Source organism: Gracilinanus agilis, chromosome 1 (genome assembly GCF_016433145.1).
Source record: "Gracilinanus agilis isolate LMUSP501 chromosome 1, AgileGrace, whole genome shotgun sequence".
Classification (NCBI taxonomy): domain Eukaryota; kingdom Metazoa; phylum Chordata; class Mammalia; order Didelphimorphia; family Didelphidae; genus Gracilinanus; species Gracilinanus agilis.
Genome location: NC_058130.1, coordinates 219,996,857 through 220,021,328, shown reverse-complemented (window position 1 = coordinate 220,021,328; position 24,472 = coordinate 219,996,857). Strand labels below are relative to the sequence as shown.

The following is a 24,472-nucleotide window of genomic DNA, read 5'->3' as shown; positions in this document are numbered from 1 at the left end:
AAAATCCCATAAAAGTTTTTTAGCTTCAGGATAATATCATTCAAAACATAGCATTTCACTAATGTCAGTGGCATAAATATATATTTTTGGCTGAGAAAAGACTTGCCCCTCCATTTTTTTTCCTCTAAGGAGCTTCCTGGAGACCTTCCTATAAATGGTTATAATGAAAACCATTACTACAAAATGAATAAGTAGACTGATTTAAGTACTGAATGGAAATCCAATATGGTTGTGGTTTGGATGCAGCTATGAAGTCAGAAAGGGAGAATCAAGATAAAGAAATCTTCTATCTTAGCTAGAGGAAGAGATAAGAGGTAAAACCGACACCATTTTACTCTCATTACTCCTATTAAATTTTCTAGTTCTTAGTTGCTAATTAGAAGAGGGACAGTATACAAGCCATGTTTTGTTCTACATAGCTAATATATCTTGAATCAAAATTTTTGTTAGCTATGATATGAAAGGAGGTAATAAATGCCCATAGCATCTTAATTTTGGTGCATTTCTTTTAGGACCAAGTGGAATAGGTAGCTTTTAGAGATCGTTGATTTAAGAGAGATCCTACTTAGAGACTACCAATTTTTCTGGAAATGCTTATTCAAGCTTTGTTTGCAGAATTTATCTCTTCATTCCCCATTTATTCAAATTTTCTTCCTTTTAGTCTTGTAGTATATATTCCTGGAAGAGATGCATTAAGCAAAATTAAGCTGGTATCTCTAAAGAAAAAGTAAACTCCTAAAATATGAAATCTTATCCATTTTGTCTTCCTTTTGAGCCTAAGATGCAAAGAGCAGAAATTCTCAGCTAGAAAGTAGAACTGGAAACCCAAGGGCATTTAGGGATATTGGTTATATCCTTAATTTTTGTGGAACTCCTGAGAAACCAACAGGCTAATCTGACTTTTATACTGTAAATTCAGCTCTACAGAGTCATGTGAATCTCTGACACTGTGGCTAAAATCTGGTTTCTGCTACATTTCCTGTAGTATACAGGGAAGGACACTCCATTACTCTTGTTTCTTATATACTACAAAGCACGTTTTGAAGTACTTCTGCCCTTAGAGACATATCAACTGACAGGAGGCCTTTAGATCAGTCATAGGGCTGAGCTTTAAGGGTTTCTGATAGAGAGATTTTTTTTACATTCCCCTTTTACAGAATGACTTCTGAGAAGACTCCTTTGGGACAATGTCTGTCAGGTAAAGCAGAACTCTAAACTACAGAGTTAACAAGCAGGATAGAGCCCCCAAACAATAACTTTAAAATCAACATAAAGCAAAAGTGAAGCCCTGTGCAATGTTACAGTAATTATAACAATAGGAATAGAGACATCAAAATTTCTTTATGAGGCACTAGGGAAAGTCTTATTTAAGTAACATTAGCAGAATTCTAGATACATTTCCCTTGCTCCCTATAAAATTGTTTTAACACTTTTAAGGCATTTTACTTTATTGTTATTCTATATGAGTTAAATCATTATTTTGCACCTTGATATAGTTTGTGTAGAATTTCTATAAAAATATCTTGTGTGTACTCTAATTAGTAAGCACTCTATTTTAAAGTGTTTATGCCTTGTCTGATGTTCTAATGAATGCAACTTACTTGGTTTTCTGCTGTTAAACTATTTGAACTTGAATTTTATAGCTTATATCTCTTCCTTATTGCATCAGACACTGTGTAGCCTTTAATTAAGACCCATTTCTGCTTTGGCATAGAAATAGATCTGCAGCATTTTACTGCTATGATGTATCTGCAACATGCCCTATGACCTTAAATGTAAGGTGCCATCTTTGGCCTCAGGCTACAGTGTTAAGTTGAAAATCTAGTTGAGTCACCTGATTGCTGTTCCACTCATTTATTTTTGTCACATTTGCATAATTCCATAATTATGACCCCATCTTGTTAAAAAATAACTTAATTTTAAGATGTTTCTCTTTTAGAGGTTGATTCATTTCAGAAAACTTTCCTATCAATTAGGAGTTTAGAGGACTTGGGCATTGTCAATGCTTCATGTATACCAACTTCTTATCTGATCAAAGTTCAGTTATTTTTAATGGGAAAATAAGTTGAAAACCACAATATACAGTAAAGCAAAACTTTTGAAAAATATTTGTGAAGGTTTTTGCTTAGTGAATAGAACAAATTTTTTTTCATTTCTTTCCTACTTTAAGACAACAGGAGTATTCTTTCAAAGGGAAAAAGGTGAAAAGTCTTAGAACTATTTTCTCACCATAGGTTTTCTTTCCTAGAGATGAATTTAATATTAAAGTTCTTCAAGCTTTTGTTGAACTCCATGAGTTTGCTGATCTCAACCTTGTACAAGCTTTAAGGTAAATATGTTATTATATCTTTAAATTATTCCAATTGCAATATTATGAATTTTCTCTTTAGGATTTCACTTTATCTTCAGTTTTGAAGTGAACTGTGGAGATTAGTAGTGGGGGGTGGGAATCTTTATATTTCTTTTTTTTTTTTGTTATTGATTGCACATAGCAAGTGTGAAAATAGGTATGGTAACTAGGAAACTTGTATTAGGAAACAACAAATATGAAGTAGTATGCTCAACCAGTGTGTTCTTTTGCACTGTTTCAGTTTATCTTCCCTAAGGATCTAGTTTATTTCCAGGGAGTAGCTCATGTTTCATGAAGACTTAGCTCCATATGACCAAAATTGTGATCTGTGCTAAAAGGGAAATCATCCAAGATCTCTGTCCTGTTTATTTTTAATATTACAAAGGTTTCACTGCTTCATTTTATGCCAACTGCCATTTAACTATCAGATACTAACATCCATTTAACCTCTACTGATATGGTGTCTGGATTCATTTTAGAGATTAAAGTATTTCTGTCACCTAGGCCCTGACCTCTCCACTCTCCCCATCTCAAGCTCCCTAAGCATCAGTCACCTCAATCTTGTAACTTTAGTTGAAAACTCTCTTTTGATTTTGATAAAATTTGACAGTTTTTCATTGTTATCATTTTTCAACCAGTGCTGACTTTCAATTCAATTCAACAAACGTTTATGTACCTCCTTTGTCCCAGGCAAGAGAGGCAAAGTGCTATATGAATAGAGAGCTGGTCTCAATATCTGAAAGACCTGGATTCCAGCCCTCACTCTGACATATACCAGCTATATGACTCTGGGCAAGTTACTTAACTTCTCAGTGCCCAGGAAACTGTCCAAGAATATGAGTTAGTTGTTGATAAGATGTCAATCATTTTGAACTTCCTATATCAGTGAAATAATAGATCCAGTCAGGAAAAAATATATAGGTCCAGCACCATTTTAGAAGTCAGAAATACAAAGACAAAGACAAAACAGTTCTTACCTTCAGAGAGCTTACATTCTACTGGAATACTCTTTCTATACTGGTTTCAGTGCCACCTTGACTTTTGAACTTTAAGGTTGTTAGAAGTACCTCAAGAGCAGAACCATAATAAAGCCACTTTTCAGGAACTGAATGGATTTCTGAAAGCATCAGAGTTTCCTTATCTGGAGAAAATAAAGCATAGATGGGAGAAAATAGAGTGTGAACAGTTGTTCCTATGGCAGAGAACCATTAGTTCTACTAGTTGCCTGCCATAACAAAGGGCATCCAGATCCTAGAGTACTTTTAAATTCAATACTCCTTCCTTTACCCATACTGCCATCTCTAGCACCACTAAAAGCACTGTATATCCTATGTTAAAAAATGCATCACAGCCCCTGGTATGTGCCATGTCATCCACATATTTTTAGCATTCACTGTATTGTCTGGTGGATGCTTTTGTTTTAGGGCAGAAGCACAAACTGAACCCTCCATCAAGGTTTTCTTCCAGGCATCAGAGGTCTTGACAAAGGATCCTGCTGTCAATGGTGGCTCTGCCTCACCACTGATGCTTTGTGTTTCTGTGGAATAGGTACAACCTTCAAGTGGTTCTTGGGCTGCAAAAATTGTAAAACTGATTTATTCTAATATTTTGCTCTCTTTGACCATCTTCCTGTGCCCAGTTTGTTTTTTTCAACATGATCATTCACTGAGCACCACCTTTTCCTTGCTTTAGTCAAAGGTTTGAAATACTGGTGCTCACTTCCTTCTCACACATTTGTACCCTTGTTCTTAAACAGATTGAGCTTGGGGGCTCGACAGTGCCCTGAATTACAGTGGGCATATGTAGATACTTTCCTTATTGAATTGTTATGGAAAAATGCAAATCTTGCAGAGAATGAAATAAATCACTCCTTGTGTTTGAAAACACAAATCCTTGAAAAACATTCCCACTTAATCGCTTACTTTCCAGAATATATTCACTTAGAACCCAATGTCCAACAGCTTATTAGCCTCTTGGACTATTCTTCATTTGTCTTTTGGACAAAAGCCTGGAATCCTTGAACTGTTCGAGCAGAGGTTTTTCCCCTTCTATTTGGTTACATTCTTTTTTTTGTGCTGCCTCTCATTAAAGCTGGTGAAACAGAATAATGGTAAGGTGATTGAACTGTATGTCCTCATTACATTTCCTTGAAAATGAGCATGTTATTTCTTGTGCAGGTTATATTGCTCTCTACTTCTTCCTCTGATGAATCATTGCTAGTGGCATCAGCAGAAAGAACTATCTTTTTTTTAGTTTAATCATTGTTTGCATTACTCTTTCCTCTTTTCTGATCGCCAAAAGGCAGAACTTTATATTTTTATTCTACGATGCAGGCAATACAACCATCTGTGGATTAGGTTGGGAAATGGGTATGAAAAGAGCACTGGTTTTGGAATTTGAGGGCCTAAATTCAAATGCTATCTCTGATACTTACTTACAAATTTTAGCAGGTCAGGTAAACTCTTGGAACGCCAATTTCCTCATCTGGGGTTGTACTTGGTGGCCTCCAAGATCCCTCTCAACTCAAGATACATAGTCCTCTGATTAGCTAGTCGGGGCAGAGTTACTGATAACTCATTCTAATACAAAATCCAAATTGAGCCATTAATTTCAAACTTGAAGGAACATTAATCCTGGGTTAAAGGATTTATGGAAAGGCACAAAAAAGAATCAGAAGGGTTCATAAGGAATCATAAACAGGTTGTGGTCTATACTTCTGGAGTGAGGCTCCCCACATCAATGAAGTCAAGGATACATTGAAGTAAAAGTTTCAGTTCCTTCCCTGACCTTTCTACCAGAGAAGCTATCCAGCTCTATCCCAACCATGTATACCCTCTTTGGGAAATGAGAGGAAAAAAGAGGAAGCATGAGCTCTAGACAAACCATAGACTGAATAATTAATCCCCCTCTCTTTAACTTGGGTTGGGCTACAGAAGTCCCTCATCAGGTTTGTGCTTATGTATTTTTAAGTCTTTTCCCAGGCATGTTTGTGTGTATATTTTTCTAAAAATTTCAACAGGATCATTTACTACTTTGTGTTTTGTGTGTGTGTGTGTGTGTTTTTTTAATCAGGCAGTTCCTGTGGAGTTTCAGGCTTCCAGGGGAGGCTCAGAAAATTGATCGCATGATGGAAGCTTTTGCTTCACGCTACTGTCTCTGCAACCCTGGAGTTTTCCAGTCTACAGGTAGTATTTTTAGACTTTCCTCTCAACTCCCTTATAAAAGTTAATATAGCTCAATCTAGAACAGACTGAGCTAAATTCAATTCAGCAATGCTAACCTGTACCGTATGGCCCATAAGTAAAGCTCAGAACTCCAAATTCAGTTTTGAGGGTCTCTCCCACAAATGTCTTTGACTTGGGTCTTTTTAAAATTAATTTTTATTTTTATTGTTATGCAAAACAAACTTCCATATTGGTCATTGTTGTAAGAGCACACTCATATATAACCAAACCCCTAAAATAAAACCATAAACACACTGATGTGAAAAACAACCTCAACAGTTCTTTCTCTGAAGGTGGATAGCATTCCGCATCATAAGTCTTTCAGGAATGTCCCACTTCACTGAGAGTAGCCAAGTTTTCACAGATAATCATTATCCAATATTGCTGTTATTGTGTACAATGTTCTCCCAGTTCTGTTTATTTCACTCTGTGTCAGTTCTTGCAGATCTTTCCGGCTTTTTCTGAAATCACCTTGCATATTTTTTGTAACACAATGGTATTCCATCACCAATATGTATCACAACTTTGTTCAGCCATTCCCAAATTGATGGACATCCTCTCAATTTCCAGTTCTTTGCCACTACAAAAAGAGCTGTTATAAATATTTTTGTAGAAGTAGTTCCTTTCCCCTTTTTTTATTACCTCTTTGGGATACAGACTCAGTAGTGGTATTACTGAATCAAAGAGTATGCACAGTTTTAGAGCCCTTTGGGTATAGTTCCACATTGTCCTCCAGAATGGTTAGATCAGTTCACAACTCAACCAACAATGCATTAATGTCCCAATTTTGCCATATCTGCTCCAACATTTACCACTTTCTTTTACTCTGCCATCTTGGCCAATTTGATAAGTGTGAAGTGATACCTCAACATTGTTTTCATTTGCATTTCTCTAATTAAGAATGATTTAAAACATTTTTCATATAATTATTGATAATATAGCTTTGATTTCTTCATCTGAAAATTGCTTGTTCATATCCTTTGACCATTTGTTGGAGTTGTGTCTTCACACAGAGTTTCCCTGATCATATCAAAACCAGCTTTTTTTTAGAATGCCATATACAAGAAAAGGGGAAAAATCCTTGACTTCCATCCAGACACTCAGAGAGAAAACATCAACTAAAGGATATATTTTTTCATTCAATAGAAAATTCAAAGGACTTGTATTTAGATCCATTATCAGTAAAGTTGATTCCCCTTCCCCAGTGATGAGCCTCTGCTTTTTGTGGAAGAAAAAGTCAGCACCGTCCCTTTCAGCATGAGCTAAATTACTCTTTCAGAGAAAATATTATTAATTATCTATCTGAGCGGAGTTGGGAGAGAGAGAAAAAAAAGACAGAGAGACAGAGACAGACAGAGAGAGACAGAGACAGAGAGACAGAGACAGAGAGAGAAGGAGAGTGAACACCAAAAGGTGGAATTCCTTTTTCTTTACTGGAATTTGAAAGGTGGTGCAGTAGATAAAGTGCTGGATTTGAAGGAAGGAAGAACCAAATTAAATCCTGCCTCAGACACGTAATAAAATGTCTTAGGCAAAACATCCTTTCTCAGCCTCAGTTTCTTCCATCTGGAAAATTAGGATAACAATAATGCCTACCTTCTAGGATTAAAGGAAAGAATGTATGTAGAGCATATTGAACATTTTAAATTATTTAAATGCTAATTATTATTATTTCTACCTATAATTTGTAGTATTCATAAATGAGGCAGAATTCCAAGTTAAGATTAAACTGGGTACAAGGTTCAGTTTTAGGTTTGGTCTATCAAACATAATTATAGAAATGGTCATGTTGAAAAGTACACCACTGAAGATGATTGAGATTCTTTGAATTCTTTAGTATAGTCAAGGGAAGAGGACTAGAAACTTAACTGGATTAATAAAGAGACTTCTGTTTTTCAGTTGGTCACCCCTCTCATCTGTTTTCAGGATTCCTCCCTAAACTATGACTTAGTTTTTTTCCTTTAGAAACTGGTTAGGCCTTGGATGAGGATCAGAAATCCACCCCACCTCCCCCATGAACTTCCTTCTCCTTGGGGCTTATACAGCCCTCTGGACTGTACTATTGTGGATGAGTACCACCTCCACCCCTCCACCTTCAATCCCTTCTTCTCCCACATTTATAGAGAGAATTACTCAGGGTTGCCAGAGAGTCATGCAACCAACATTTATGGTAAGCCCCACCATTTTTCCCAAGGGTACAAAATTCTAGTGAGAGTTGGAAGGGACCTCAGCAACTCTACAGTCCGAACAGTACACAAAAGGAAACCTTTAATTTTTCCAGGCTAATAGCACTATCCTGAGATTGGAACATATCACACACACACACACACACACACACACACACACACACACACACACCTCCCCATCACCACCACTGAAGCAAGTAAAGTCCTTTATCAAAGTCACTAGAGTCAATCCCAGTTCTGTATACAAGTCACATCACTAATGAAGGACAAAGTCTGGGTTTGCCCCCTGCTTATCATGGTTTTATCTTTGTTGCTCCTAGTTTCTGGTCCCTGCAGTTCCAACTTGAGCCAGGTTCTTGGCCTTAGTTCAAGAACTCCTTGCCAGCCTACTATTGCCTCTATCCACTGACATCCTTGAAGCCATATGGTTCCCTGGATGAGCCATGATTGCATTGGCTTCTCTCCAAGGAATTGAATTCGTGTCTGTGACTCTTCCTCCTCTTTTCTTTCACTAGTTCATTTGAGTGCTTGTGTAACCTGTTAAAATCTGGGTTCTGTATATGTAAAATAGTTATGAATTCAGTCAGTAAAGGCTTCATCAATGGGACTGTGAGAACTTTATCCTAAATTTAAGGACTTTGTACCTTATCAAGGAGTCATAATAGGAAGGAAAATTTACCAAGCCCCTTCTGCCTCTGGCTTGTCTGCTACATACTATGCTAGTCCCAGAATCTATTTCACATGTTTAAAATGATATATCATTGAAAGGAAACCAAAAGTTAGTCATATATACACTGAAAAATAATACTGATTACAGACCATATTCAGGTTTTAGAGAAGCCAGACTTGGCTGGCACTTTGGGGTAGGGCTAATACACTATGCCCACTGTAAGAATGGTCTCTATGGATTCCTTTTTACTTTTGAACCAGGCAGATTGTAGAACCTTGACTTCCAATATTATGTTCCATAAGATATGATAGCGATGGAATGCATCCAGTTGAATCAACCCTTTAGAATTGATTTTTCCCTGAGCTCTCTGCAACATTCTGAGAACTATGTTTTTCTAATGGGCTAGACCTAACAAAGAGAAAAAAGTCCATAGAATCAACCTGTTTGCTGTAACTGGTCACCATCTAACTGGCCAAAAAGAATGCTCTTTCTTGTTTGAAACATAACTAAGACTTGTAAATGATTTGATTTTTCTGGGAACCTAGCTGTCTATGTGGTCATTTAAAGCTGACTGCTAACCCTTCTCCTGCCTTCCATTGTAACTCAATGATCTCTCTGGTTTTCATTGGATTTGTTTTAGATACATGCTATGTGTTGTCTTTCGCAATCATCATGCTAAACACCAGCCTCCACAACCACAATGTGAGAGATAAACCAACAGTGGAGCGATTTATATCTATGAACCGAGGCATTAATGAGGGTGGAGATCTCCCTGAAGAATTATTGAGGGTAAGTTGTATTAGAGTAATAGTTTGTCATGTCCTTTCTATGTGTCTCTCTTACCTTTAGAAAAAAACAATTCAACTGTACCCATTTCTATTGTAATTGTTAATGTTCCATTACTTAAAAAGAAATTTAGCATATAATTACCACAACTGTCCTCAGTTTCTAACTATTCTTTATTTTATATTCAATTTCCCCAAGAGTTGATAAAAAACAAATAGTGTCTTTGATTCTTACTGAATTTGCCATTTTCCCCCCTTACAGAATTTATATGAAAGTATTAAAAATGAGCCATTTAAGATTCCGGAAGATGATGGAAATGACTTGACACACACATTTTTTAATCCAGATAGAGAAGGCTGGCTATTGAAATTAGGTTAGTATGAGAATTGCTCATTCTGCTGTGTTGCTTTTTTGTATTTAATCATAGGTTGCTGCCCCCTTTTAGTCCATTGCTGTAGAACTAATAGGAATTACTGCTAATTTGGTCCTGTTAAATGCCCCTTAATCTAAAGGCAGTACCTTTTTAAAAATTCAATTTAGTCAAAATAATGCTCTTGAGGGTGTACTTCAGAGTTAATAAGCTCTCATTTGAATGGTGGCATGTCAGAATTGAGGCATCAGCAGAAAAGGGCATTTTAATCTCTTAATGTTTCCATGGCAGAGAAATAACATACTAGGTTACATTGATCCATCCCAGAAAACTGTTAAGTAATTTTCTAGACAAAATTTCAACTCAGTTTTCTGTAGAAGAAGCAAATACATTTATCTCCAAATAGTTTTATGTGTGTGTCTTTATTTTCCCATATTATTCGTGACTTTCTCTTGGTTTGGTTTGGCTATGATTTCTTAATGAGTGGTTTAAATGTGCCTTCTTGTTTTCCTTCTGGCCTATGACTATCACCTTTCTGTTCTGTGACTGGCTGTCTCTGCTTATTCTGCATTTAGGAGGTACGTACTCAATGGCTTCCTGCCCTTCTTCAGTTGCTCATTTCTGCCTTGACTTTTCCTTTTTCTTTGTTGGCTTGTGTAAAGCTTGGCTTTTTGGCTGAGTCATTCATCTGATCTGTATTTCCTCTGGACTTGCTGAGTAATCCAGCCTTGGAGATTTCTATGCAAGTGGTCATTGGAGGAAACAAGGTTAAGCAATAGGCTTTCCAGTACAGTAATTCAGGTCTTTTTGAGTCAGGGAACTGAAAGGTAGACCTAGTTTCATCTCAAGGAAGTAAAGGACTTCTGTTCCATGTTATATTACCCTTTACTTTAATGGTGAACTGACTAGTTTGATAATCTTATTTTAATCTGGCACCTATCAGAGTAATTATTTTTAGCTTATAAAATATTTGTGTCCAAAATAATTTTTTTACTTATGATTAGATAAAATGTAGCCATGGTTCAAAAAAGCAAAAACACCCAGGTTAAACTTTCCTTATTATACATAAAATGAAAGATTGAATTTGAAAATCTCTAAGGTCCCTTCCATTTTTTAAAAATTCTAACACATTTGTCAGTTCCCACTCACTTGGTTTTAGCCCTTTTTGTCTGGATTCATGCCTGATTTGTCAGATTGCTTTAATTTGGAGGACTGGGTCTCTCTCTTAAAATCTAGTGTAAGACTGTTGAGACAGAGTACAGGTTCTAATACTCTTCTTCAGTGTCTATTTAATTTCATAGATGGCTGGGAACCAAAGTGGCTAATGCACTTAATGGTGCTTTGTATTTTTAGGACCTTTAAAAAAAAATCCTGACTCTTAAAGTGGCATAGTGGATAGAGTGCCAGACCTGGAATCAGGAAGACCTGAGTTCAAATCCGGTCTCAGATAACTAGCCATGTGACCCTGGGCCAATCACTTAACCCTCTTTGCCTCAGGTTCCTTATCTGTAAAATGAGTTAAAGAAGGAAATGGCAAACCACTTCAGATGGACAAGAAAACCCCAAATCACAAAAAGTCAGACATGCCTGAAAAAGACTAAACAACAACAAAAAATCCTATGGTTCATAGGAAAAGAGGTAACTTAAATATTAAGAATTAATTTGGGACCTACTTAAGGAAATCTATTCATTTTCATGTAATCGGGCATTATCTTCAGGTCAGTGTTATTGTCAGTGATCTCTCTCTAGGGTGTTAGGATGACATGATAATGTCTAATGACATAAAGACAGTTTTTATAACTTGCTGTAAATAATTTGCTGAACTAGGAAAATTAATCTGGAAATTGAAGAACCTCATTCCATGTAGAAGGATGGAGAGGCAACGTGGCCTTGGGAAGGAGGCTAGATTGAGAAAAGGAGGCCTGCAACCTAATGCCAACTTCATTGTTAACTAAATGCATGGCCTCAAATCAACCCATGCAGACAGAGGAACATTATTTTGGCTTCATATTGATTAGACAATTGCTAGTGCTAATGTTAAGCCCTTTATAAAACTGAATGGGAGAAGGTTTTTGTTGTGTGTGTTTGTGTGTTTTCTGACCTAAGGAGCCTGTTACACCAAGGAATCCTGTCCTGTTTTTAGGAATTTAATATGATACCAAAAGATTTGCTTTGTTGCTCTGGATCAACTCAGGTTTTCAGTAGAGTAGTAAAAGGAGACTTAATGGCATTGGCTCCTTACAACCTATTGATCTGGGGGAAATCACTCATCTTTTCTACACCTGGTGTAAAATAAGGGTTGGGCTAGATGGCTTCAAAGGTCCCTTGCAACTTTGGATCCTATGGCTTTTTGGTAGAATGTAGATTTCTTGAGTGCAAAGATTGTTTTTTGTTTTAGCTTTGTATCTTCGGGGCCTAGGACAGTGTCTGGGCACAGAGGTGGCTAATGTGACCTTTCTAGGAAATTATCTTTTCTGGCTCTCCCATTACTGATTGGCAGCAGCCTCTGCTCTTCCAGGGGAATATAGCAGAGCCATCTTTTCCCACAAAGCTCATAATTTTGAGGGGTTTAGTTCCCCAGCCACACCATGAAGTTTGAAGTTGAATTGGTCCATCACTGCATATGTGTTAGACAGGTGCTGTTGGGCAGTAATGTAAGACTGGAATTGAATAGGTAGAGGAGACTAGAATGGATGATATTTGGGATCTACCCAGTGCTTTCAATGATCCTACATTTTTATCTTGAACACTGCCACAAAAGCTTACCTTTGTAATGGCAACATTCTCTTGGTGTATATGGCTATATGGCTATGAATCATGGGATACCTGGGCTCAGAATAACCATAAATGCAGGTGATCCAAAGGGTAATGGAAACGTGTGGTCGTTTTAAGTAGGCCGGGATGATTTGTGCATAAGAAGTGGCATGAGGAGCATTACTAAGGAAATGGTTGACCAGAAAAGGAGTGAGACAGATAATGTAGCAAAAGAATGGAAGCCCCTATACACAAGATAGTAAAAGACTCAAGCAAAGGTATCTAGCACATTGGGTGAACCTTCAGTGGAAGATTTATGGAAAGATATACCTAAGCCCTGCCCAGAATGAGAGGGAGGGGTTGCAATCCACACCAGTGAAGGCAACACCCATACTGGTAAGATCACAGATCCATGCGAGTACTGAAGCAAGCTCCTTCCCATTCCAACTCTTGCTGACTGTCTAGTTTTGATTGCCCGAGGGCTATAGCAACAATGAAAAATATATCAGTGAAAGATGTTTTTTTACTTAAGGGCACCGTGACAAGACAAGTTTTCAGCTGAAAATAGCTGGTGGACTCTTGTTATTTTTAAAAATCTCCATAATAATGGATACTTTAACATACATAGAAAGACATAGTTCTTGCTCTCAGAGTTTCCATTACAAGAAGATAAAAATATGGACGCACATGAAGGCATTTTGCCAAAGGCTTCCAAAGGGATTTGAGAAACTAAAACCAAAAATTTCTCTTTGTAAGCATAGTCAGATGTGCAGGAAATCACTTATTTCACAGATGTTACATTAGTTGATTTCATTTTGATGTCAAAATGAATTATGAAGCAGGTGTCAAAGGTTTTTTGTTTTTGTTTTAAACATGACTGCATTTCAAGGGTATGTGAGAAAATCTGTGGAGAAATTGTCCTTTTGCATCATGTTTAGATAGTCTAAAATCACTATTAAATGAATAATCTATTGTCTAATATTATCTAAGCTTAAGAATTTCATTGTGACCAAAACAGACATATGGAGACTTCTGCTTGTCTGAGTGGAGCTAAAAGGAGTCAAGAAAACAGTGTGGGATGTGGATATGTGATGGGTCATTGTGGAAGGGAAAATTCTAAAAAGAAAATTTGGAATTTGTTTTGTTTTGGTGTTTTGGATTGTCACTGTTTGAAACTAGGTCTCCCTGACTTACTCAGGTTGTAAGTACCACAGCCCCGTCTTGAGCCCAATTCCACTACTGATTGGTGGCTCTGTTTCTGCCTTGGGCTGTTTCACTACTCTTTAGGCAGCCCAGTCATCCCTTGCTCCTAGGGGCTTGCAGTGTGGTGCCAGACAGTGTAGACACCTGATCAGCTTTAGCGCACAGCATCTCAGAATGCCCAAGTTCAAGTTAGCCACCAGCCTCAGCCTCCCCAGCAGCAGGGGACTAGAGGTGGCCACCACCACTCATTTTGTTTATAAAGAAACCAGAGAAGGGCATTAGCAAGCAGAGGTTCTTTGCCTTCTGTTGTGGCTCCAAGGCGATGATGATGATGATGATGATGATGATGATGATGATGAAGAAATAACAATAGCAATAAAAATAAACAGTAATGTTTGGCATTTACATGGCATTTATATGTGCTGGGCACTGTGCTAAGCATTTTATTATTATATCATGTGAGCTTCACAATAGCACTGGCAGGTAGGTGTTAGTATCTCCATTTTACAGGTGAGGAAACAGAGGCAGACTGAGGTTAAGTAACTTTCCCAGGGTTACACAGTGACTTGGTGTCTGAGGCTGCTTTTGAATTCAGGTCTTCCTTATTCCAGGCCCAGCACTCTATCAGCTCCATCCAGCATTCTAGCCACCAGCTGCCTCAAGGAGAACTGAGAATAGGCTCACAAACCACCACTAAATGTGGAGGGTTGGGAGCAGGAGTCACAGTGAGAAGCAAATAAATCCGGAGCCTTTGTAGGTACCGTAACAGTGACATATGGAAATAGCTCCCCTGAAGGCCTGAGGCCCTAGAGGTAATTACCTAGAACTAAACTCATTTGAACATCAGTAGCTTCTCTCCATGAATGTGCTATGGGCAAACCGAGCCTTCCTCCATCCCCCTTTAGTTGGAGAGCACAAGAGTGCTTCTGAAGTGCCACCCAGGCTATCTTCTGCTCCCTTTCCATCTGGGATGAGAGAGGCCAGATTTAAAGAGTTTGTGCTGAGAGCACAAAACTTGGAGTGTGATATTCTAAAGGCCCCAGAATACAACACTGTCATTGCATTTATTCAAGATTTGGCTTTGCAAGGGGCCCTGAGCTCATTAGTCCTTAATGGGAGGCTCCTGGACTCTTATGTCTGAGTTGGGAAAAAAAGGCAGAGGGAGGAGGGCGTTTTCCCAGGCTCCTAATAGGTTGGAGGCTAAGATAGGATTCAGGTCACTAATCCTCCTCCTTCCTTAGACCGCTGCTTTAGGCTAGAGCCCAGGCTCTTATGGCATGAAGCCATAAGACATAAGCTGTCATTGGACCAGAGAATGAAATAGTGACTGGCTGTTGTCTGGACACCAGACCTGCCCAATCAAAGAAGAGGAAGTAATAGATGATTTTTAAGGCAAGGTAGAAAAAATATGACCATCTGGACAGTAAGTACTTAAGGCAGGTTAGAAGTATCAGTGAAAACTTTTCTTTCCCCCTCTGTCGCTGGAGTTGTTGCTCATGTAGGGTTTGTGCAGGCTGAAATGCAAGGAGGGATCACAGGTGATTTTTTCTCATCCAGAACCTTAGACTTTTTTCTTTTTCTCTCTCTTTCCTTCCCAGATGCCTTTTATGTAGTAGAACTGCACAATTAAGCCCACCCAGTTCTGTCTCACTTAATTGACTGTCCTAGCACAGGAGAATAAACTCCATTTTTATGAGGGTGCCAACCTCAAGCCACCAAATCAGCGCTTATGGTGCAGAGACTAAGAGCAGAGCCAGGCCCAGGTCCTCATTTGCCTTCCCACCTCTTTGTCCTTCCTTTCAAGCCTTTTCCCCCAGCCAGCATCTTCTCTTTCATTCCATCTCCCCTGTCTCTGTTTCAACATTGCAACACTTGCTTCTGCTTGCTTCTTGTCCATAAATCTCACCAACTCAGATTCATACATTAAAGCCATAGTCACCATGCAATGATTTGTGGCTTAAGCCACTGAAAGGTTACTGCCGGTTCTAAATAACTATTCCTTCTGTCAAAAAAAAATGCATGTTAGAAGCAGTGGGATGAAAGGTGGGACACCCCTACCCCACTCTTTTGAAGATGTGGGAGGGTGTGGAACTTTGCATATGTTGTCAGAGTTATTTGATGTATTGCTGATTTTTTTCTTTAACAAGTATCATTTGTTATATGGGATGGCTCTCTTAGAGGGAGAAGGAATACTGGGAGAAATAAGGGTGACATAAAAATAAAAGATTGATAAAAATTTATTTCAAAAAAAGAAATGGAACTCATTTGGCCATATTTGCTTAATGTTGAATAAAAGATGTTTTTATTTTTTTTTAAAAGCTGGATAAGCAAAATCAACAGATAAATTGTGTCCAGTTGTAGAAATACTAAGATTTAGAGAAATGATTTACTAGGCCGGATAATTCCAGTTAAGGGGATAATTATTTTTAAAATTTATTCAATTTTATTTTCAGGTCCACATTCTCTCCCCAGCCCTCACTGAGAAAGAAAGAAAAACAAAACCTGTTGCAAACATGTGTAGTCAAAACAAACTGGCCATGTCCAAAAAGGAAGGTCTCAGTCTGCATTTTGAGTTAAGGGGTTAATTGTTAATGAACAATTCCAGTTCTGCTTAGAATATTTAGTAACAACCCTGATATAACAAAAAAATAAAAATAAAAAGGAGCAGTTAGGCGGCTCAGTAGATAGAGCGCCAGGCCTGGAGTCAGGAGGACCTGGATTCAGATGTGGCCTTAGACCTAAGCTGTGCGACTCTGGGCAAGTCACTTAACCCCAAATTACCTAGCCCTTATTGCTGTTCTGTCTTAGAATTGATATAAAACATCAATTCTACTATTAATAAGTTAAAAAATATATCCAAGATGAGCAGGCAGTGACATCCTTCTACAGTCATTTTGGTGTGAGAAAATGAAACCAGATCATGAAGATGGGATTTTTCCAAGGAAAGGATAAAAAGAAATAATTGTAAAGGATTACCCACCCCAAGCCCAAACAGGGCAATGAGGAATGAAAACCAGTGGCTGAGACTTGAGAAGAATCCACATTAGACCATAGTCTCTGAGACAAACTTTTATTTTTAGCATCTTCCTCTTGTTAGGCTGTTCATTGTTCCTGCCCACTAAGATAGGTGAAGGTGATCTCAGGCTGATAGCATTTCTGAAGGTCAGTAACACTTGTGAAAACTCTAAATTCACTTGATGAGGTTCCAGCACTAAACTGGTTTTATAAGCTAATGTTCCACTTGCATGGTGGGTTGGACTTAGCTGATTCTATGTTTTTATAGGTGGGAGAGTGAAAACGTGGAAGAGACGGTGGTTCATTTTGACAGATAATTGCCTCTATTATTTTGAATACACAACAGTGAGTATGGTTTGAAGGCTGTTGAATTCTCTTTCCAACAGTAACAGTAATCCCTTCCATCACACTCCACTTTGAATCTGATAATCACTAGCAATTTCAAATGAGTAAGAAAATGCTCTTATATCTTGTAGGATAAAGAGCCCAGAGGAATTATCCCTTTGGAAAACCTTAGCATCCGAGAAGTAGAAGATCCCCGGAAACCTGTAAGATATCTCTTTTGAGAATTTGACTTTTAGTAATAAACTTTGAAGTAAGTTATCAATGGATTCACTTCCTGTTTTTATGAACACATCTTTCTCTCCTGCTATCTTGTCTTTTTTCCAGAACTGTTTCGAACTTTATAACCCAAGCCATAAAGGACAGGTCATAAAAGCCTGTAAAACAGAGGCTGATGGGAGAGTGGTAGAAGGCAACCATGTTGTATACAGAATATCTGCTCCAACCCCAGAAGAGAAGGAAGAGTGGATCAAATCAATCAAGTGAGTAATGGGCTTAAGATAAAAACCACAGTATTTTCTGAAAATTTTTGTTCCTCCATTTTCAGACATGTATTTTAGCAAGTATGGTCTGGGAAGTAGAGCAATTGTTAGCACGTTCAACACCTAAAATCTAAACTGCATTGATCTGCTTATTCATAGACTTCTTCAGAAGTCTGTTCAAGTTTCTTTTCTGTTCAAGTTCTTAAAAACTTGAGTTTTTCTTCTAGGTCAATCTCCTATTGTAATGGAAAAGTAAATGGACTTTGTTAAACCACCACTGATCTGATAGATTTTTCCTCTTTCCCTTCACCAGAGCAAGTATCAGCAGGGATCCCTTTTATGATATGCTGGCAACAAGGAAGAGAAGAATTGCCAATAAAAAATAACACTTTGCTATTTGAGCAGTGATTCACCCAAATTCCATTTTAAGGGGAGTATGAAATCAAGCATACAAGCAGGTAACATTTTTTTTAAAAAATCTAGGGAAAAAAACTGATCAAAGGGCATTTATTCCCACCTCTGCCGTTGGAGTACAGATGATGCAGAAAACTTCCTGCAAGAGCTTACTAACCAGGAGACAAGTACTTTAAACATAATACTGCAGACGACTTCCCAAGGAGGAATGTATGGGAATTGAATGAACTAACCAGAAGACATGGAAGCCTTATGAATATGCTTTGGATTTTCAATAACCTGGAGAAAATAATCAGGCCAATAGACATGAAATATTTACCCCTTCCTGCTTATTGAGCATATTGCCCAGGGTGGGAAATATTAGGAAATATTGTTCTTATGATTTTTAGCCAGTCTGAATTCTTTGTATAACAAGCCACCAGAACTGGTGTACATACAGTATAATCCAGAACTTGTTTTCTCTAAGTGAAGACCTTCATGCTAACACATATGTACAACACATAACCATTAGCGGCAACGCAAGTCATTCCAAATTCAATTGTTTGATAGAAAAAAAAGCCACCACTTTTTTATTTAGAACTTTTTTTCCTCTGATATATAGGAATATAGCTTTTATATACCTTTTTATATTCTGAAATTATAATGAAATAAACTTTTACTTTCTAACAATAGTATTTTTAGAATGGCAGCTATAAATTTAATTTAACTCCTGGGCACAAGTACAATGTGCACTGAAAATATGCAGCTCCCAAAGGTAAGGGCTTTGGAAAAGAAGGAAAAAACAGAGAAGTGGTAGCTGTAGACAGTGGAGGTGGTGTCAAGGCTATGCTTCCTGCTGCCATAGAATAACAGAATTGGAGGAGGCATAAGGTAAAAGGCAGTATTATCCTTTTATCAAGATACTTAATTGGACAAGGACTAGATTCCTGTGGGGATGGCCGGGCGTATGGAACACAGAAGAGGTATCTAGGAATCTTTTAAAGAATTTTTAGTATTTTATGGGAGAAAAGTCTTCCTTAATAGTCTCTAAATCTCTCAGACCACAAAACAATTATTTGGCTTTAATTTGCCCCAGCTTTAATTAAACATTAAAGCTATTAGTAAACAATGTAGAGGTGAGACAGAAAAGGGAACCTTTCCCTTCTAACCTTAGCTGAGAAGGTGCCTTAAACTTTTATGTGGCATTTTTTGCCCCACAAGTGTTTTCTAAAAAACAGTTTATCAATGGTAAGGACTTATGCCCTGGGGTGTTGCTACTGTAATTGCTGATTCTCAAAAGAGGGAAATCCTCCAAACAGAAACATGTCATACATGTATCTGACTGGCCAGAGGGAACGTGTTCTCTGCTATCTGCACTAGAAAATCTCATGGTGACACAGAGTATTGCTTTTATTCCATGACCTTGCAAGGACATGACCAAATTCCTTACTAGAAGGAACTAGAAATCATTTGTGAGCCCTCTTTCCTCTTACTACACACCTTTAGGCATGTTTTGAGATATTTAATGTCCCATCATAGGTGGGACAAATCAAACTGTGGGGCAAATACATAACTTAAAAGTATGCATACACTTTAGATTTTTCTCAATTGCATGGCACTGAAGTTGGTTTGTTTGTTTTTAAACAGTTCAAAGTACAAATCCATCAGCTACGTTAATGAAACTTTGGAAGTTCCTTAGTATAGAATTTTTTTAGAGAATTTATACTCAACCTCATAAAATAGCACAGATGATGATAATCACAGAAATAAATTAGAGGCAGAGCAGGTATATTTCAGCCTGGAATCACAAAGAAAATCAAAACTACCAAAGCCTAGGAGATACAAAGTTACAAGGCTATAGTGGCTCCACATTTAGAGTTGGTCTGGTTAATAGGTATTTCTTTTCTAATCCAATTTAATCTATTTCAGTGATTTCACATGTTTAGATGCAGGATGGATTATTCTCCATAGAAGTCATAGGAATAGTCCCTCTAGGAATATGAATATGTTGATTTGATTTTCAATGATGACACTGTTCTTGATGTTATTTCCTCTTTCACAAATGAAAATTAGAAACCAGGTTATCTTCTCCAACCAGAAAACTTGCTAAAATTGTCTCACCTGCACAGGGTATATTATATAGGCATAGGATACAGGGCATAGGTAGTTTTTGTTACTTCCTCCTGCAAAGTCTAAGTCAGGGAAAACTTAAATTTCAATTTCACTTTTTTAGGCCTTTATTAAACACAAAATGGTAGAATTAATTGCTTATGTAATTTAGATTATGATGATGCCAGCAAGGCTTGATGATTGTGTGAAGGCACTCATCTAGACCATTAAAAGGTAAAGAGATGATGGCATCCAAAGGTGTCTAAAACCATCGTTGTTATTGTTAGTCAAATCGATGTTTCCAGGTTTGTGGACCTCTTAAATGGTACCATGTCTACAGCAAAACTGAAATTTTCAGAAAGACAAAGTGGTGCCCATCTCAGATCTCCCTCATCGGTGCACATGCGAGAGCCGCATGGAATACACAAAACCAAATATTGCTAATGAAGATTGATTCTAGAAACACTAATCAGCCTAGGATCATCAGTCGATTTAGTGGTTCATTTTCCTGAAAACCATGAGCACTTAATTTTCCATGTTTTCTCTCTTACTTTTAGAACTATTTTTAAAATAAGTCCTTGGCACAGGCATGGGCAGGTATCTTTTCTGGTTTTGACCTCACAACCATGTTGGGAAAAGGGAAGCATGAAGGAAATGCCTTATGAAAGTACATATGTTCTTTTGCCATAGTAGTTTATAAGAGAATTTTACTGATGTGGATGTTTACATGGGAAATTAGAGTAACTTCTATAACTAAAATTATGTTGTGATAGCAAAAAAGTAGCAGACTTCTCTGCACTGAAAAGAACAAGAAATCAACAGTGGTTAGTTAGCTTATTTCTCTCCTTCACCCCACCTGCCTTTCAGAGTGTGGGCCAAAAGATTGTGTTGTACTTGAGTTGTTAATTTGCCACCAAAGGTGCTCTGTTTTAAATGTTGTGACAGTATTAGCAGGAATGGAAATAAGGCCAACATTTCCACTAAGCCATCCATTAAATTAGGCTTCTCAAGGAGCAAGGCACCTCAGTATCTACAGGGGGAAAATGGCTGAAACTCTAGACCAGACAAGGTACTCTTGGCGGGAGGGTGAGGACCCCATCCCTCCCCACCCCTTGGAGCAACTCTTATAGGCTCTGGCTGTAGACCCCTTGAGCCTTTTCCCCTGTGAGGTGGTGTCATGACTAATTTTTTTTTTTAACCTGAGCGCAGGGAAGCAGTGAAGTATTTTCCCCGTTCCCTCCATCCCAAGAATCAATCTTCCTCCTCTCCCAGTTGCTTTCAGGGCTTGCATTCTGCCCCACTCCTGGCCAAAGACTGAAAACTTCCTTCAGGGACAATGAGGGTGGGGTAGTGTGTACACCGCCGGGGACCCCGATGCTAGGTAATAAGCAGCTTCTGTTGCACTTCTCATCCCTGTCCCCATGCCCTTGCCAAGTTTGGCTACGGTTATAAACAGATCTCAACCCAGGGAACAGTAGAGTTTAGAAAGCTTTTCTCTTCAGCTCAGCTGGTCTGATGACAGTGCAAGGTAACCGAGCTCTTAGACAAGTCAGCTCTTCTCAAAGGTCACAAACTTTTTTGAGCAGTTTAAAGTGTGTGGTACCAAACTGGGTCAAAATAGAAGTTATTTATAGATGGAGCAGCATTTCATGCTTCATGTAAAGCAATGCATATTTTAAAAGTTCTAAATGCATATATCTAAATAGATATGCTTGCTGAAGAAGTTAGGTCTGTTGTAGACCAGAAGCTACAGTTATAATTTGTGAATTATCAGTTTCTTATATTTTCTTGGAAAACATTTCTATTTACAATGAAATATAAAGTTGATATGTAAATAATGTACAGATATGTATTGAATTTTGAAGTGTTTGTTACTCGGTGTACAACCACAATCTGCATGAAGAAACATTCTATATCGATTCATAATATTTTGCTGTCAAATGGGTAGGATTGTTGTATGGCTGTAAAAACCTTATATATGTGCCACTTAAAATAAAAGTCAAAAGTATTGTTAAACCCAAGTGTCTTAAGATTTGATTCTTTTGATTGATCGAAAACTTAACAGGTAAGTCCCCTGGAAAGCCCTTTGATCATGATCATTACTTGCTTTTACCTTTGCTATCTCTCTCGGATGGAAGGTCTAGCCCTGATAGAGCAAACTAGCTTAATGTTACTATACATATTTTTTTCTCCCCCCTCTTCCCCTCTTCTCTGAATCCAAGTTGAGTGTATCACAGCCACCTGTTTACTTAAAACTTAATGTGGGGGCAGCTAGGTGGCTCAGTGGATTGAAAGCCAGGCTTAGAGATGAGAGGGAGGTGTTTGACTTCAAATCTGACCTCAGATACTTCCTAGCTGTGTGACTCTGGGCAAGTACCAAACTGATACTTAGAGGGAGGGCAGTGTTTAAAAAAAAAAATGCAGTCTAGGAAAGAGTTAAGAGAAGTTTGCAGAAGCAAAGCTAGCAGAGCTTTAAAAAAAAAAAAAACCACAAACAAGCTGTTTTGACTTTGCTGTATTTTATATACTATATAAATTTTACATGCTATATATTTACAGTGGGGCAAGTGCTTTTATAATCTTTAAAAAAACAAAGATCAAACTTTAGACATCTCTGAACAACACAGACTGTATAAACCATACAGATTATTCAGATATAAACTGTATTAAATACAGTTTTCCCCACTCCATCTCCTGATGCAGGACCAGTGAATTATAAGTATATCACAGTTTGATAGCATTTCCATATTAAAAATAAAATCACAGTATGAATTTGTCTGTAACTAGAAACTTTAAGGGACCAAACTGACAACTCAGACTCCAATATTGTATAGTCAAGACAAGTGACTGTATAAAAAAGTGTTATGTAATAAAAACATACTGTAGGCTTTACAAATAAAGTTTGGGTTATACATTCATAATGTAAATGCTCATCATAACTGGTAAATTGATTGGTGTGTTTCCACAAAGTTCAGAAACAGAACTTGTCTATAAAATACATCTTCAAATCTTGAATACAACTAAAATGTGAAGCAAATTAGTTTCTAGTATCAGACATCACAGAAAACAGAGAGCTCTCTCTCAAAATTCTAGGTAAGAGCTTGTGAATTTTTAAATAAGTCTTTAAATTAAATATACACACAGTTTTTTTCTTCTTTTCTTCCCTTCCCACTTCCCTCCCACCCCCCTCCTTTTTAAATAATTCCATGGTTTCCTGGCTTGGTCTTGCACCAGATGTCTAACTTGGAGTAACATTACATGAAATACAAGTAATCAACCTGAGTCTGTAATTAAGCAGCATTTGAGATGTTCTATTCCAGGGCATTATTTTCAATGTGATTATATACACGGTATTTTACAACGGTCAGCAGTTGTAGAAAGTTTTCATCCATTTGGATTAAGGGTAATTAAGAAAAAGTCTCAAGGTAAAAATTAAAAAAAAGTTCTTCCATGGTAAAATCCTGTACAGTATTTACTGAAGAAGCACCACTTATGGATTTGAACAGTTAATCATTTTCTATATTTATAAATATAATTTAAGCTGTGTTGGGGATGGCTTCAGTTGAACACTCTGAATCTGAAAGACAAGATATACTGTAGATGTTAGTCATTCCAAAGACAGGAAGTTTGAGAAACAAAGAGCTTAGTTGGCTTAGCATCAGCTCTCTCTTCTTAATACTAATGACTTATTCATGTAGTTTTTCATTCAGAAAGATCCCAAAAGACTTGGAGGAAGCTTTCCTCATTCACCCTTCTTAGCCGTGATGACGAAACACAAGCCTACGTTTTAGACAAAGAAAATGGGTGACTTGAATGGCCCTAGGTCCATGCCTCCCTTCTTAATCTCTCTATGGGCAAGTCTCTGCCATCCTTTTCAATAAAGGGATGGGAACATCACCACTTCCCTGTTATACTCGTCCCCCCCCCCCCCCATCACAGACCCAGGAACAGTAAATGTTTTGTTTACCAAGTGATTTATACACAATCTGATTTTATTCATACATTAGCCCTGGGGGAGAAGAAGTGCTACATGTATTTATCATCCCCATTTTATAAACAAGTAAACTTTGAGGCCTCTTTTAGTGTCCCCAGCACTTAGCACAATGCCTGACATTTGGTAGGTAGTTAGCCAATCTTTTTAAAAATTTGCTTTGATGTGATTCAGAGACTTCCCTAAGGTCATATAAGTAAAAGCCAGAAGGGGAACCTAGGCCAAAATGCAGTCTTCTATCTAATATGCTTCTCTGAGTTGTGAAAAATTTTGAGGCATCTTTCAAATGCCTCCAAAGGTAATACATACAGATGAATGTCTATAGATCTTGGCACTTAAAAAAATATCTGAAAAATCTCTCCTGGATCAGTGTTTGAAATTTGATTTCCTAGTTAGGTTTAGATGTTTCTTTTTTTAGTCTAAATGTTAACTGCTAAGTGGGTCACTGTCATGAGTACTGATGAGCTGCCTAGAATTCTAACAGTACTAATGTTTCTTCCGGAAGAAAAAAGGCCCCCAAATATCTCATTTTAACATGTGCTTAAATTCCAAAAGATCTCTTTTCTCTCATCCTAACCATCAGGCAGATTTGGGTAA

General features: G+C 37.7%; 2 protein-coding genes across 3 annotated transcripts in view; one reads left to right on the top strand and one right to left on the bottom strand.

The window, feature by feature from the left end:
- CYTH3 (cytohesin 3) overlaps nt 1–18,348 on the top strand; it is a 35,764-nt gene extending 17,416 nt beyond the window's left edge. The window contains exons 6-13 of the mRNA XM_044657446.1: nt 2,249–2,329; nt 5,423–5,535; nt 9,071–9,219; nt 9,478–9,589; nt 16,827–16,903; nt 17,035–17,106; nt 17,228–17,382; nt 17,696–18,348. Coding sequence (XP_044513381.1) covers nt 2,249–2,329; nt 5,423–5,535; nt 9,071–9,219; nt 9,478–9,589; nt 16,827–16,903; nt 17,035–17,106; nt 17,228–17,382; nt 17,696–17,768 — 832 coding nt within the window. The 3' untranslated portion in view covers nt 17,769–18,348. The remainder of the gene's footprint in view (nt 1–2,248; nt 2,330–5,422; nt 5,536–9,070; nt 9,220–9,477; nt 9,590–16,826; nt 16,904–17,034; nt 17,107–17,227; nt 17,383–17,695) is intronic.
- Nucleotides 18,349–22,386: 4,038 nt separating this feature from the next.
- USP42 (ubiquitin specific peptidase 42) overlaps nt 22,387–24,472 on the bottom strand; it is a 45,540-nt gene continuing 43,454 nt past the window's right edge. For both annotated transcript variants that reach the window (XM_044660188.1, XM_044660194.1), the window contains one exon: nt 22,387–23,461. Coding sequence is in view for 1 of the 2 variants with exons in the window: in XM_044660194.1 (XP_044516129.1) it covers nt 23,421–23,461 (41 nt within the window). In the remaining variant the exon portion in view is untranslated. The remainder of the gene's footprint in view (nt 23,462–24,472) is intronic.